The sequence below is a fragment of the Leptinotarsa decemlineata genome, unplaced genomic scaffold (assembly GCF_025532065.1).
Source record: "Leptinotarsa decemlineata unplaced genomic scaffold, Ldec_3_MD MMD2_tig00026282_RagTag_RagTag, whole genome shotgun sequence".
NCBI classification, from domain to species: domain Eukaryota; kingdom Metazoa; phylum Arthropoda; class Insecta; order Coleoptera; family Chrysomelidae; genus Leptinotarsa; species Leptinotarsa decemlineata.
In genome coordinates, this window is record NW_027412668.1 from 5,930,863 (window position 1) to 5,948,108 (window position 17,246).

At 36.2% G+C, this 17,246-nt stretch overlaps 1 protein-coding gene across 5 annotated transcripts in view; it reads left to right on the plus strand.

The window, feature by feature from the left end:
- Nucleotides 1–17,246, plus strand: part of Dgk (diacyl glycerol kinase 1) — a 199,381-nt gene that overhangs the window by 21,358 nt on the left and 160,777 nt on the right. For 4 of the 5 annotated variants that reach the window (XM_074179702.1, XM_074179706.1, XM_074179705.1 and 1 more), the window contains exon 2: nucleotides 2,897–3,008. In XM_074179702.1, the coding sequence (XP_074035803.1) occupies nucleotides 2,945–3,008 (64 nt within the window). In that variant the 5' untranslated portion in view covers nucleotides 2,897–2,944. Of the gene's footprint in view, nucleotides 1–2,896; nucleotides 3,009–10,744; nucleotides 11,041–17,246 lie in introns of those variants that run through there. The other variant, XM_074179704.1, reaches the window with a different exon arrangement.

Below are 17,246 nucleotides of genomic sequence, written 5' to 3' on the forward strand. Positions count from 1 at the left end.
TCGAACAAAAGTGACACTTTCATTTCATTTGAAAACGCCGCGATTTTTGTAGCATCGCGACTAACGACAAAAATCGAGTGAATCTTGCTGAAAATCCGTAACGTGATCAAGTAGTGGAGTTTTTCACCAAACAGTTCTTGCTTAAAAATCTATATTGACCAAAAGGGAAGAACTTTTCCCAAATAATGAAAGAACATAGGACTAGCTTCTTAAATGTGAAGACCGAGTTGACATTTGCAAACCATCTTTTTGCAGAGGGGCATGATTTCACTCTCGACTATAACGTGTTACATTTAAAAAAAAGTTTGAAACTCAATCTTCTGGAGTACTTGGAAATTAATAGATTTGAAAAATTAATAAAATTCACTGAATGACCAAATAGAATTGGATTATTTTCTGCGTTGAGTCAGTTTTCTAATGTGGTAATTACCAACAAAGAAAACGCAAAAATTTTGGATCTCCATGCAGCTGTATATACTTTTCCCAGCGACTTTCAATAAGTTCGATACCGTTTTTATAATAAATAGCCATTAACTGCCGATATCACCTCTTCATCGTTGGGAAATCTTTGACCACTGAGCCATTTTTAAATGTTTGGGAACCGAAAACAATCCGAGGGGGCTAAATCTGGCAAATAGAGTGCATGATGTAACAATTCAAACTTCAATTCGTAAATTTTGGCCATTGCGATAATGGATTTGTGAGCTGGTACATTGTCTTGATGAAACAAAACTTTTTTCTTAGCCAACTGCGACCATTTTTGCTTGATTTCTTCAATCAAATGTTGCAATAAGTTCGCATAATATTCGACGTTGACGCGCGACCTTGAAGTGAGCCAGAACCGGCCTTGTTCATCTACTAAAATAGTCAATGAAAATTATCCCACGCGGATACCAAAAAACCGATGCCTTGGCCTTGCCTGCAGATGAAACGGCCTTCACCTTTTTTGGAGCTGGTTCTACCTTTTGAGTCTACTGGCGCAAGAATTCTGCTTTGTTGCTGTGAAACTTCGCTAAACACTCAATTGAAACATCTTCACGCCACTTTTTTTGCTCGAGTGTGAGCAAACGCGGCACCCGTCTTGCACAAATTTTCAAATAATATACGATGCACCGCACTTTTTGAAATGCCTACTAAGTCTGCTAGCTCGCGCACTTTCATTCGACGATCATTCAATACCGCTTTGTAGATTTTCTTCGCCGTTTCTGGAGTCGTCACCTCATTTGGTCGACCACTGCCATGCTCGTCTTGGCAGCTCGTACGGCCTTGTTCAAACTCCGCTACTCAATATGTTCCTGTTGTAAATGAAGGAGCAGACTCGCTTGGAGTAGAATCCAGATCAGATTTTTTTAATGGTTGGGCTGATGCCTTTCAAATAAAAGTATTGTACCACATAATTTTCACAAATTTACGGAAAACATAGCTGCCAAACAAATACTAAACAGCGTAGTGTCTTCTAACTTTCTAATACAGTGATATTTTTCAAACAACTACCGCCATCTCTAGGTCAGGACGGCTACTTCTGGGAACACCCTCGTAATGTTCCAAGTTTCAACCAGTTCATACCTAAACTTTTGTAGAATTATTAGCAGTAGCGGCGTTAGGGTAGGGCGCGGTTGGGCGACCGTCCAGGGCGCCGGATATGAAGGGGCGCCACAGGCGCCCCTTTATTTCCTCTCCCTCATTGAGCGAGGTCTACTTATTCGTAAATTCCCTAAATTTAGCGAAAAAATCGTTATGTTGGCAAAACTAGAATGGAACGTAGTGTTCAAATCGGAGCACTGCACTGCATGCATTTAATTTTACCGGGAATCCCCGACCTATAGCTTCTCCGGAAAAAAAAATTGAGATTGAATTTTTCAACTGTCTTCTGGACACTACATTAATTTCAGTCAATGAAAGATTTGAACAGTTAAATTGGTCTTTTTTGTACAATATAAAACCTGACCTTGTCAAACTCTGTGGTGATCTCAAATTGAAATCAGATATAGATGGGTGTATGTTGTGTGATGAACTCTTAAGTCTGAAATCTTTTTTGCCTGATCAGAATGTGACTATCCCTGTTTTTGTTTTAAATTTTATCAAAGATCGCAACTTACAAAAACTGTATCCAAATGTATGGATAGCAATGCGCATATTATTAACTACACCTGTAACGGTTGCTAGTGGGGAGAGGAGTTTTTCTAAGCTTAAGCTGATAAAAACCTAGCTGCAATCGACAATATCGCAATCCCGATTGACAAACTTGGCAACTTTGTCAATCGAGAATGAAATTGCTGAAAACTTCGATTTTGATAAAATAATGAAAGAGTTCGCTCACAGAAAGGCTAGAAAAGTAAAATTTTATCAGTTTTTTTTTATAAATGGTTATTTCGTTTAATAAATGGTAATTCCATTATATCTTTTTCCTTTTTTCATATGGGTTTGAATTGCAGTTATGGGGTGCCGTATAAATCTCGCCTAGGGCACTGGTAGTGCTAAAACCGGCACTAATTATTATTTATTAGTCGTTAATTAGATAGAAGGTCATACGATTCAAAGTGATATATCATATAAAGCACTAATGAGGTAGAGAAAAACAGGTTTAGAGGAACTGTTTTTGTAAACTGCAAACTGTTTAGAGAAAATCTCATAATAAAGTGTTGCGAATACATGAAATAGGCCGTGCTCTTTTCGCATGGAGAAGTTTCCGAATAACACTTCTCTGAAACACAATCTCAAGGCAGATCCTAATTCAAGTAATATACTTGCTTGCCTTCGTCTTTTCCATTTATCTTGAGCTTCGACTAACAGGGCCATCCGGTTAAATTGAGAATACGAATTATCTTTTCAATATACGTTATTAAACCAGTAACGTTTCATTGACAAAATTGATGAACTTCCTATATCTTTTCAGATGATTCTGGTAATGATGGCAGATTAACTTTGTGTTCAATTCCTGAACATGGCTCTACAATGGGAGAAATTATCTCCTCAAGAATTTCAACAGCTACAAGACTTGGCAGCATGTGAGTATAAAATAACGTGTATGCAAAATGTAATATCCTATAAAATTCACTTTCATAGTGGATATTCTTTGAACGTTACTGTTATTTTATATCTTCGTCATTGAACTATTCTTTATTTTCTCATTCCAAATTAAGATACAGAGGTTGTTACTGCTTTCAATCACTAGTGGAAACTAAAAAGCTTCTACGTTTGATATGAAAAACCTTATCAGTAACGAGAGTATCTCCTTAAATCAAAACAGTGAACCAAAAGTAGCAGCAACAAAAGGCTCCATTTCTGTGAAATCTCCCCTGATACTTTTGATTTTTTTCTATCGAAATAAAATTTTTTCCAAATTCTTATCATTACTTAAAATCCCTATCAATTTACAATTTTATTAGTATCTCCCCTGAAATTTTTATTTTTTTTCTATCAATGAAAAAATTTCCCCAAATTCTTATCTCCACCTCAAATTCCTATTAATTAAAAATTTTATGAGTGTCGCCCCTGATACTTTATTTTTTTTCTATCAAAATGAATATTTGCCCAAATTCGCATCTTTACTTAAAATCCCTATCAATTAACAATTTTATGAGTGTTTCCCCTGATACTTGAATTTTTTTCTATCAAAATGAAAATTTTCCCAAATTCTTATCTTTACTTAAAATCCCTATTAATTTACAATTTTATGAGTATCTCCCCTGATACTTATAATAATTTTCTATCAAAGAAAAAATTTTCCCAAATTCTTATCTATACTTAAAATCCCTATTAATTAACAATGTTATGACTGTCTTTCCTGATACTTCAATTTTTTTCTATCAAAATAAAAATTTGCCCAAATTCTTATCTTTACTTAAAATCCCTATCAATTAACAATTTTATGAGTATTTCCCCTGATACTTTAATTTTTTTCTATCAAAATGAAAATTTTCCCAAATTCTTATCTTTACTTAAAATCCCTATCAATTTACAATTTTATGAGTATCTCCCCTGATACTTATAATAATTTTCTATCAAAGAAAAAATTTTTCCAAATTCTTATCTCTACTTAAAATCCCTATTAATTAACAATGTTATGACTGTCTTCCCTGATACTTCAATTTTTTTCTATCAAAATAAAAATTTGCCCAAATTCTTATCTTTACTTAAAATCCCTATCAATTCACAATTTTATGAGTATCTCCCCTGATACCTTAATTTTGTTCTATCAAAATGAAAATTTTCCCAAATTCTTATCTTTACTCAAAATCCCTATCAATTTACAATTTTATGAGTATCTCCCCTGATACTTTTAATTATTTTCTATCAAAGAAAAAAATTTTCTCAAATTCTTATCTTTACTTAAATTCCCTATAAATTTACAATTTTATGAGTATCTCCTCTGATACTTTTAATTGTTTTCTATCAAAGAAAACATTTCTCCAAATTCTTATCTTTACTTAAAACCCTTATTAATTAACAATTTTCTGAGTGTCTCCCCTGATACTTTTGATTATTTTCTGTGAAAGAAAAAATTCCCCCAAATTCTTATCTTCACTTAAAATCCCTATCAATTAACAATTTTATGAATATAATTTACAATTTTATGAATATCTCCCCTGATACTTTCAATTTCTTTCTATCAAAATGAAAATTTTCCCAAATTCTTATCTTTACTCAAAATCCCTATTAATTTACCATTTTATGAGTATCTCCCCTGATACTTTTAATTATTTTCTATCAAAGAAAACATTTCCCCAAATTCTTATCTTTACTTAAATTCCCTATAAATTTACAATTTTATGAGTATCTCCTCTGATACTTTTAATTGTTTTCTATCAAAGAAAAAATTTCTCCAAATTCTTATCTTTACTTAAAACCCTTATTAATTAACAATGTTCTGAGTGTCTCCCCTGATACTTTTGATTATTTTCTGTGAAAGAAAAAATTTCCCCAAATTCTTATCTTCACTTAAAATCCCTATCAATTAACAATTTTATGAATATAATTTACAATTTTATGAATATCTCCCCTGATACTTTCAATTTCTTTCTATCAAAATAAAAATTTGCCCAAATTCTTATCTTTACTCAAAATCCCTATCAATTATTTTCGTAAATTCATCGCAAAATTGCAAATTTTTCAATTTTTTATAAACTATATACATCATTGCTATTCAACCTCAAAGATTTCGAGTAGGTATACAACTTACTTTTATGATTATAATTATTGACATGTGAATATTATTTTATATTCATTATCCATGTAATTTGATCTTTGGTCTGTTTGAATACAAATATAAATAAATAAATGAATAAATAGATCAATATGGCATTTTACAGCATGTAATTTGAATGACTATTTTCGAAGATATTACAGATTTAAAAAGCAGGGACATGGCGGTTGCGACGGTAGGGGCCGGTGGCACTTTATGATTAGCAGTAATCGCATGCGTTTATATGAATATTTAGTATCAGCATTGCACCCGTGCGGAACCGGGATGGATCGCTAGTATTCCTATAAAACTAAATTAATAAATGAATCCATGTACTAAACACTGTCCAAAAACTCTGCTTGGGTTATTGTCTGCCTCGAAATGAAAAAAAGGTGTAGATGTTCATTGGATTTGGAAAATTTTACTAGATAGGTCTATTCGACGACCCCATGGCAATTTTACTAGACGACAGTTCTTGTTTTCGCCAACACTCCCGGAGGTTCAGTAATAGCATCTAATTATGTATTCCGTCATATTTCATCTCGGAGTTTTATTACGTTAATGGGATATCAGCCGTTTCACGGAAATTTTCCCCGAAAAGTGTAACCAGACCCGGCTGAAACGCTCATTCCTTTCATTCATAGGAAACTCGAGTTGACGCTATATTGAATCCGTTCAACTGGATCCTTAATTAAAAGGACTGAAAAAGAAACGTTTTTTCGAGTGACGGCCGTGATAAGAGAAAAATTCTTTCACGTTCGCCGAGGATAAGGCGGACTCTTTGAATTACGAATCGCGAAAAACGGGAGCGTTTTAATTGGGTTCGATGAAAAGTTGTGATTTCGTGGATTTTCGTGACGTTTTTGAGAAACCTTTATTATTGGGACGACAAATCTGAAGCTTTGGTATCTTGATTTAGCCTGGAGACAGTTGGTGATAGTTCGATCATTACACTTTAAATTCTCTTTTCGAAAAAAAATTGAACAAAATTACAAACAAACTTTCAAAACAAGCTTTTATTTAAGTGCCCTAAAAAGATCAAAATAAAATTTCAATTCACATTAACCCCATTCATTTATGACTTTACAGAATTGAAATTATGATAAAAGCTTTTCGCAATAATTTCAATTTGTAAATGAAATTTGTAATTGGGTAGGCATCTACTAAACTTGTAAGCAATTCATAATGTATGTAATTAAATAAAAGTGTCGTGAATCCTTAAAATATAGAACTTTAACCTTGAATTACTTTCTTGCACACATAGGATTTATCGGGTTTGAAATTGAAAATTTTATTTAAATTTCATCTGACTGAATGAATATGTTGATATTTTTTCTAGGCATCTCGACAAGCTTTTATTATAATTTCAATTCTGTAAAGTCATAAATGAATGTGGTTGATGTAATTTAAAATTTTATTTTTACTTTTTAGGGCACTTAAAAGCTTTTTTAAAAAGTTTTTTTTATTATTATTTTATTTTATATTTTTTAGTTTGAATCGATAGTTATCGATCAATACGAAAGTTCATCTATAAAACGGAGAGTCCTTCAACAGAAAAACTTAAGAGGAACGGGGAAAACTATTATTAAGATAAGCTATATTCTATAGCTTATCTTAATAATATAGGTACCTTGTCCTCCGGCATACCTTACAGAAGAATTAGCTTGATATATTTCTTAGTCTATTCATTTCATTGATGGCATCATTATTACATGGCCGAGTCCCATTTAATTTCGAACAGTCTAATTCTTCTATCAGGAGGCCTTCTATTGATGTGACCCTACTTAAAGCCACGTACGCATGACCGGCAGCGAACAACTTTGAACCCAAGTATACAACAGCGTGGTCAACCGTACTACCCTGCATTTTGTGAACTGTACAAGCCCAGCATAAAACAATTGGCAACATTCTACGTTCAGCTGTACCATGGCTTAATTTAGCTGGAAATTGCACAGATTTCGGTTGAATATCGTGGATCCCATCTTTGCCGAAGTCGATATGGACTGATGGAATGTCCGTGGCATACATTTGGGCTCTCCGAAAACAGGGCCATACAATTTCTAATATATGACCCATGGCAGCATTCACTAGACCCTTAGCCATATCAACATTGTATCGCAACATCACCTTGGCCCCCACAAATATGTCCAACTCTTTAGGCAATCCCCAGTCTTGCTTATATCAGATGGTATGATATTATTTAAATCTATATTGTCATTTTTTTCTAGTACACTCTATTAGACTATGTTGTGCTATTATTTTATTACAATGCAAATAAATATGGGTTCTTACAACCTACTACCCCATTTATTGTCTTCTTTTTAGAGACAGGAAGTAGGTATTTAAAGGTAAAAGCTTGATTTAATTTGTTTTCTAGAAATATATTTTTTTTATTGAAACCAACCCTGGATGTGGCATCTATTTCATGGTGGGCCCACCAACTGCCTATCATAAACGAATGCGTAGACAAAATTTTGTGTCCCTGCTGTTTACCGCTGAGGAGATCTCTCGTACGGAGCCGATCCTGGCAGCAGCATCAGGTCACGTTTATGATTAACATGCAGTGTCATCGGTTCTGGACCAGCATGCAAAATTTCAGGTCAATTAGATACCGGGAAGTGGTCAAATTAAACTTGCAAGATTTGTTAACATACATACAAGTCAAGTTAAATAAAAGCTTTTAATAATTGAAAAATAACAATGTTCACTCAAATTCCCCATGAATAAAAACATGAAAAATCTACCGTAGGAGCTGAAGTAGACGAATAATTTATGTCCTGGAGATGCCACCGTGGATGGTGAAACGCGTTTCTAAAAAAGTGTTGCAGTTCTAGTGTTTGGGAACAGTGCTTGTTTTGGGTTTATTCAGCGCCAAAGATTTGAGTTTACATTTCAATATTGATGTTGTACAAGGATCACTCTTGCCAACAATCTAATACCTTTTTTTTTAAAACTGGTGCAATCTATGTGACATGCAGATTATACTAGGACTAAAAGTAATGTGTTTGGTTTGCGATATGACATTCTCCAGTGGCTAACAAGTACCAGTGAAGCTTATAATAAAAATAATGACTCGCAGGACTCGAAACAGTTCAAGCGTAACCTCTCTATGGCCTGGGTTGATTACCACAAGGCATTCGAAACAACTTCGCATGAGTTCATCTTGCATTTTCTTAGATGCCTTGCGGTATCGGCAAAAAGATAAGATCTGTCTGTCTGTCTGTTTAAAATCTGTTTTTCCGTTAATCAGCTGCCGCCCCCATACGAACGACAACTCTCAGAAGTTGAGAAACTTGTGCGAGCTAAAGACTAACGAGGTCTCACCTTTTAACGTGTGATTCCTAACACGGTTGCAGAATCATTCCAGCTTCAACCCGATAAATTCTCTCGAGAAAAATATCTGGTCGAGGCGGGAATCGAACACACGACCTTCCGATCGTGAGTCGGACGCACTACCACCGCGGCCAATTCCAATTTCCTTGAAGAACTGACTCCACTCTAGCAAACTAGCTTCTCCATAACATCTGGTCAGGCTAGAGTCCAAACAAAGCAGGTCAATTCCAGAAGGGGTGTATTTCAGGGCGATTCCCTCGGTCCCTCAGCATCTCACTGTTGACATTATCCATTGCGCTTAGAAATGGTCGAGGGTATAACTGTGGCACCAATAGAAACCGGAGGCATAAGGTCACCCATTTATTTTATATGGATCATCATAAACTGTATGCTTCTGGAGAAAGGAAGTGGTGGAAGAGTGCACGCATACTATTGATATGAAATTCGAGATAGACAAATGTGCAACGGTCCATTCCGAAAGAAGAGGACGCGGAGACTGGAGAGGATGTGCAGGTCGTAGATGGAAGCATTCTACACCATCTGGATGCTGGTCATCGGAACTGTCGGAGAAGAGCAAAGTGAATATGCTTGCCGTTCCAATCTTACTCTTCTCGTTCAAAGTAGTCAAATGGTCTCGGGAGGAACTGTGTCAACTCGACATAAAGATCCGAAAAATGATTCATCTCTATAGGAGTTTGCATCCCAAATCATCCGTTCCACGGTTGTACTTCCCCCGCCAACAAGGAGGCCGTGGACTTTTGAGTTTGGAGTGTCTACACTACACAGAATGGTACTGGATGGAGTCTGTGAAGTCATGAGGACTTCCATTCTCCATTTTCTACATGGTCCGTGACCACGAGAGAGCAAGAACTACATCTTTTCATTTTAGAGCAGCTACCCGAGCGGCTGAGATCTCTTTACTTCTGCGGCAATACAAGGCTGAGTCTCCTTCAACAATATTGAAGACCTCGGCTTATTAAAGCACCTGACCTTCGCTTTCCTCAGGTCGAGTGGGCTGAGGAAAGCAAACGATTTGATAGTGTTGTTAAAGTATAGTACTCGTATACTGTTATATGACTTAGTATTCACTATGCAATATTACAAAATGAACTATAATGTAATAAACTATGCGTCGCTCAGGGTTGTACAGCCAAACTTAGTTACCGGTTTCGAATCCTCCAGCATTCGCCTTGATGTCATAGGCCTGCTTCATCCTATCGCTGGCACTCCGGATGTAGAGACGGACTCGTTCATTCTCCACCGAAGCTTGCTGATATAGTCTTCCCCCGCAGTGTCTTGTTCTGGCGGCGTCCTAAATTTCAGATCGCAAGGAAGCCGCAGCTTTCGGCCCATAATAATACTGGCAGGGGTTTGGCTGGTTGACTCGTGCACTGCCGAACGATAAGCCAACAGGAACAGATGGAGGTACTGGTCCCAGTCTCTTTGATGGTCAGAGACTACCTTGGACAAGTGGCGGTTTATGGTCTTATTCATTCGTTCCACCATTCCATCGGACTGTGGATGTAAGGCTGTGGTTCTGGTCTTTCGAATGTCCAACAGTTTACACATTTCTTGGATCAGGTTGGACTCAAAATTTCTGCCCTCGTCCGAATGCTCCAATGGGACACCGAATCGACATATCCATTCCTTTACCAGGATGTCAGCGATGATAAAGGCTTCCTGGTTGGGCAGGGCAAAGGCTTCTGTCCACTTACTGAAATAGTCAATGGCTACCAGGTTGTATTTGTTTCCATGGTCGGAATCTGGGAACGGGCCGGCGATGTCGATGGCGATTCTCACAAAGGGACTTCCCACGTTACACTGGCGCATTGGAGCTTTCGGTCGTATCCGAGGTCCGTTACTGGTAGCACATACAGCACAATTTCTACACCAGTCCTTGACGTCAGCTAGGTTTGGTGAGCCGACTCCTTTATTCGCAATAAAATGGACGCGTTCTCTTTCTTTGGAGCTCGTGAAATTTGCCCAAGTTGCAAAGGGTTCCACTCTGGCACTCCACCTATAATTATGATTCAGTATGCCAAACAGTACTAGACTAGTTTATGAAATAATGGTTGTACCTCAATTTAACGTCCAAGCCTGTTTTCTCATTTGTCGACCGGACTATGACTGCAGAGACCCATCGAGCTAGCACCTTTCACCGCGAAGTCGTTCCATTCGGCCGCACCCTGTACAATGTACCGTCATCCGACCGACATGTTGAGCAGTTTCCGGCAATGTACTCGGCGAAACCGTCGTTTTGATAATTAGAATGTCGTGTATTGTCTGCGAGTGTCCTTCCAGCGTGCATATCCGAAATCGCCGTGTACACACCTATTACCACGCACCCTGGGGTGCTCCCGTTTGCTAATTAGATAATTAGCGTTTCGCCGGTCGCTTCGTAAATATTAGTGCGAAGTTGTTATGTTATGAATGTTTGTTTAAGTTGCGTTTGTGTGGTACGATGGATTTCCTGCAGGCAGCGTCCACGAGCGAGGGATACTACGAGGGATGTCGAATGTTCGGTAACGAATCCGTAGTTGTAATTTCTTGAAAGTACACCTAGAAAAGATACATTCGAATTTGTTTGAAAGGATTGACAATGTTTCGTAGTGCATTTTATTAGTTCGGACTTCCATTCTCTAATATGATATAAATTGATTTGAAATCCCTGAAATAATCTTTAAAAAATTGAAAAGATTAGCTGAAGAATGACAATTATATTAAGCAAAAAACTGAAATTACAGTGAAATAAGATACAAGGAACAAGCAAAAAATCAAAAAAATTGAACTATTAACACAAGCTGAAAATGAAAGAACTTATTAACAAGAAATTAAACATAAAAATTAAAAGATTCCAAACCAAGTTACTTCACGACGTTTCGATTGTTAATATCTATTTATAGGTCATTCGAGTGCTTTCACCTATCCCCTCTTCCCTCTTCATTGGTTTTGGCGAAAGCTGAACGATTGGCGGGAGTTGGTCGTGTTCCGCTTGATTAGAAGTTTCCTTATATTACGTATCTCTACGCTAGCTTGACTAAATGCGTTGTGGGACAACATATATGCTGCTTCTTTGAATTTTCACCTGATGATTTCAGCTTGAGTCCACTTGATGTTATGTTGACGAGTCCAAACATGCTTTGCTATTCCGGATTTGCTGGTTTCTCCTCGCTGTGTGTGTTTCTTGTTCTCAGCAATGCGAACTTTCAATGACCTCTTAGTTTCATCGATGTATGATTCTCCGCACTTGCAGGGTATCCGGTAAATGCAATTCTTGGAATCGTAGTCCGCGTTTGGTGGCCTGGTTTTCGTGAGGCTGCTATGGATAGTGTTCCCAGATCTGAAGCAGGTTCTGATTTTATACTTGGACCCAATCCTTCTCATCCTTTCCGACAATCCTCTGATGTTGGAAAGTACAAGTACTGGTTGTGGCGGTTTCTCTTCCTTGTCGATCTCTTGCTGTCCTCTAACTTAAGCCTGTTTCAACATCACTTTGGAGTAACCATTTTGTTGAAGATCATTTTTGATGATGCCCAGTTTCTTTTCGAGACCTTCCTTTGTGTTACAGAGCCCGAAAGCACGGTCTAGTAGAGTCTTAATTTTTTACAGATTCTTTCAGGGATTTCAAATCAATTTATATCATACTAGCTTTTACTCGCGGCTTCGTTCGCATTTTTTGTCATTAAATAAGTGTCGTCAGTACAATATAACTATATTTCAATGCTTGGCTGGGGTGTATCAATTTTTAAAAATTATTACATACGATGAAGTTTCGAAAATTTAAAATATGCTTTATTGAATTGCAACAGCAAATCTTAAGATATATTTCACTGTAACAAAAATAACCTAACCTAACCTAAACTAACCTAACTTAACCTAAAAATAAAAATGACAGAAGAAGATAATAATAAATATAGAAAATTCCAAACAGCTGAAACAATTTTTTATATTACATACAAAATATTTTTTTTTAATAATAAACCGTAACAAACAAACTTACATTCGCATTTATAATATTAGTAGGGAGTAGAGATTAGACAATGGAAGTCCGAATAGAGATTTTCACTAATGAACATTGAAAACTATACAGTGCGGACGTAAATAGTCCCCCGTTCTTAACTTTTGAACGGGGCAAGATATCGAAGTCTTAGAGAATGTGCATGGAAAGGAGTCATTTTTATTACCTACTTTTTGAATCGACCTTCACTGTTTCGAGTTTGGTTAGCCCGTTGCGGAGGTACTGCTGTTTGAATTTGAGACTAGGAATTCGTAACTATGTGAAAGCCTACTCAGGCACTGCGACCGTTACCACACCGCCTTGGATAATGTCTACCGCAGTAGTAGACGAAACGTCGGACATAAAAACTGCAGATCACAGCCAAATAACCCGGAAAATAGATTTCATATAGTTATCTCCGGCTGTGAAAGTTTATATTTTTTATAATTCGTAACTTTGCTACCAAAAAAAGAATAAAACAGCTTCAAAGTTTGATATCACAGGTTAATTGAAAACACTTCACTCTCACCAGAACAAAACTGCTGTCTCTCGACGGGCGTTTTGCTAACCAACTTAGCAGGTGACACTAAGTTTGTCATGTGTAAATTTTCAGAAATGGTTCGCGCAAGATCTTTAGAGGAAAAAACAGAAACAATCCTCATATATGCCGGGACAGTACACGTTGCTCGTGAGAATGCTCGTCTCAACAACCACCGTCAAGAAATGTCGAGAGAGAAAGAGAGAGAGAGAGAGAGAGAGAGAGAGAGAGAGAGAGAGAGAGAGAGAGAGAGAGAGAGAGAGAGAGATAATATGTGACATTTTGACACCGACGTAAATTATTGAGTCTTTGATCAGTGTGGATTTAGGGATGATTAATCATAAATTCATTGCATTCCGTGAAGTGCGATTGTTATTTTCATATAAAGATTTATTCTTGTAAATGAGACATGTAGCTTCTGAAACGTAGATTGAGGTTAGTGTCAGTATTCCGTGTATCAGGAAAAGAGGTTTGCAGGAACTCAACCTATTTAGTTGGCACAAATACCGCACCGCTGGCTTTTGCTGCAAAAATACACTCTAAAAGAGTTCATTACTACACGAACCCCAGAACTGGATTGCGTAACTCAAGTTTGACTCAATGAAAGCATAATATGTATTTTTTGCCGCAGCAGCATAACCTAACTCTGAGACCTGAGGGCATAACAGCCGTATGATAATTTTTTATTTGGCATGTTAATATAATAATAATAATAATAATAATAATAATAATAATAATAATAATACAAATGGAATAGACAAAAGTAAAACAGTATACAGGAACAAAAACAAAAAAAGAAAAAAAAATTGTATAGTATAGTATATGGTGAATAGGCGGAGTATCAGCCAAGGCTGTTTTTCAACTCAACCTGGGAGAAACTATAATTAAATAATATAAACACAAAAAAGAAATCAAGTCGAGTTAACAATATCAAAAAAATTAGTTATTGTTTACTTTAGAATATTCATTTTTGAAATGCCAAGGTCGGGAACGGATAAAAGGCTAAAGAGTTAAGTAAGTCTTCAGTTTTTTTTTAAAGTTTTCAATGGTGTATGATCGAAATTTGCAGGGTAGTTGATTATAATATTTGGGTGCATCATAAGAGAAGCAGCGGGTGAAGATGGAAGAATTCTGTTTGGGAATGACCAGAACTGAGCTGTTCCTTGTTCCCTATTCCATGTTAATCGTAGAAAATGTTTTAAGCTTCTTCAGTAAGTAATCAGATTGTCGAGTTTTCAAAACGTTGTGTGTGTTGGTAAGAAGGTGTAGAGTTTCTCAACATTTAACCATCCTGATTCTTGCATTGCTGGGGATATATGGTCATATTTCCGTATACCAAACGAGAAACGTAGACAGCTATTTTGAATACGCTGTAGTCGGAGAGCATCCGATTGTTTCAAAGCAGGTCCATAAATACTGTCGCAATAGGAAATTTTTGATATAATCAGAGACTCGCATAGTCTAAGTTTTAAATTTGTGTTGAGCAAATCACGATTAGAAAAAAGCTGTCTGAGAACGTTATAAGAAGATTGGTTCAGGTAGCTGACATGTTTAATAAAACGAAGTTCCAGATCAAACCACAATTCTACATTTTTATCTCGACCACGGAGGAAAGTATTTCGTTTTCGATGCGAACTTGAAAAGTAGAGTTGGTGAGCTCTCTGTTCTTCTTAGCTCCGAACATCATTATTGTGGATTTGTTAGAATTGAGCTTGAGCTTGAGCATTTTTTACGAACAGGTAAAAATCACAAATATACAAGCTGAAAAGCAAGGGCCCAAGGATATATCCTTGTGGCACTCCCTTTAATACCGGTAGAACATCTGAAACAACTTCATCCACAACAACTCTTTGAGTATGCTTCTTCAGATAGTTTTTTAAGAATGACACTGCTTTCCGAGAAAAACTGAAGTAGACGTCACACAATATCTCATGATATAGAGTGTCAAATGCCTTGCTGTAATCTAGAAGTATTAAACAGGTCAAATTTTGTTCATCTGTAGCTTGAAAAATATCGTCTGTGAATTCCAAATTGGTATCTATGATAAGTCCCAAGAATTTTATATTGTTGTCAGATGATATAAAGTCTGCACCTAATTCTATATCGGGAAAAAACATTTAAATGTAATGAATTTTGCTTTATTAAAATTTAAACATAGAAAATTTTCATCGCACAAGCAAATTCACATTTTCAGAGTGCCATAGAATGGTAGTGTCGTCGGCAAGTAAAGAGAAGGAATCAGATATATCTAAGAGGGAAAAATCATGTATATACAGAAGAAATAGATATGGACCTAGAACTGATCCTTGTGGTACTCCCCAACTAACGTTTAGTAATCCGGGTGTATGGTCAGTTTTAACCAGTTGGTTTCGTCTGGTCAAATATGATTCCATCCACTTCAGGGCCATGCCTCTTATAGCATAGTGAGAGAGTTTCTGCAGTAATAATGTGTGATTGACACAGTAAAAAGCTTTAGAATCATGCCGCTACGTTTTTGCCTACATTGATGCTGTTGTATGTCATTTCTAGACAATTTAACATGGCATCAGACGTATTCTTGTTATTTCTGAATCCAAATTGTTCATTGCTGGATTTATTTGTTTGTTTCAAGATACTTTATCGGGCGAATTTTTACGAGCTTCTCTATCACTTTTCCTAAAGTCAGAATAAGAGAGATGGGTCTGAAGTTAGATGGATCTTGAGTATTAGCTCCTTTGTGAATAGGATCTATCATACTTGTCTTCAAAAACTCATGAAATGTGCCCTTTCGATACCCATCATTAATCAGCATTGAATCTACTATTAAAGCCCATAGCATTTTGATTTTTTATCGATTTGAAGACTCCAGTCAATTCTGATGAAGTGAGTGGTGTCATGAAATATACAGGACGAGACGATGTTATTTTCTCTAAGATATAAAAAAGGATTTTGGTCAGCTTAGAAGACATAAATTTCACCCCTATAAACTTAAGGTATTACATGAAATGAATGAAGATGACCCTGACACGGAGTAATAAAATGAAATAAGGGGTGTTTATTTGAAAAATCAACAAAAACCCGTTTTCGAGTTTTGATTCACCCAGTATCGGAAAAAAATACGAGTTTTCATCAAAAATGGAGACGAATGAATAGACCCATCCATCGACGTTACTTCTAAAATGACTTCTGAACCGCTCAGTATCAATTTGTCATATTCTCTCATCTATAGGTTATAACTGCATCTGCAATAATTTCTTTGGCCAAATACCCCTCGTGGTATTAGCCAGGAAAGTAGATGTTTCCGTTAGAGAGAGGGGTGAATAATTCGAAATACTCCTTTTTTATCTACCTTTCTTGGGTATTTTTACCTTTTACAATTTGAAAAATATGAGAATTATAACGGAGAAGTTTTTACAAGTGTAGAAAGGGCAAACTTTTTAGTTTACCGCAATAAGTTACTGCGTGAAATCAAAGTATTTTTCAATGTTCTATTTATCAGTAACTTGTCGTATTTAACAATTTTGCCTATTAAAAAAATTGCTAAGAAATAGTACAATACTTATATTAACGTTTCGGAGGCCAAAATCTGCCTTCGTCTTCAGAAATGGACAAAAAATTCAAAGATCTTTGCAGTTATTCCTTTGCTGATTATTTATTTCTCAAATTCTTCGACATATGTCAAAGGAGTTTTGAAATGTGAACTTATGTCAATATTGTTGATTGACAACTGATGTAATAGAAGGTGCTCTCCGATAAGTCTGTTGCTATTTCGCCACTATCCAAATTTTCCTTCAAGATGGGTTAGCTAAGTACGAGATATTTCTAAGGAGCTGTTCGAAATACAATTCTCTCCAGATATGAGAATAATCGCTGATACTTTTAGCTTACGTATCTTAGAGTGAGGCTCATTGGTAATCATTCTTGTCTTGTTTCATTCAACTCGATCTTCACCGTCTGATTTTAAAATGTGTTCTGACAATTTAGATCCTGTCAATTGTCTATTTTTTATGTAGTCTCGATGTTCATTCTCACGCACATTCAATGGTCTCGAAGTTTCACCAATATAACATTTACCACAAGAACAAGGTATCTCATAAATGCAATTTTTTTTTCTTCAGTGTTGTTGGGTTTTGTAGAGTATAGATATCAGTGTAGTTTTTGTTTTGAAAGTAGTTTCTAACGTCATACCTATCCAATTCGTCTTATTTTTCCAG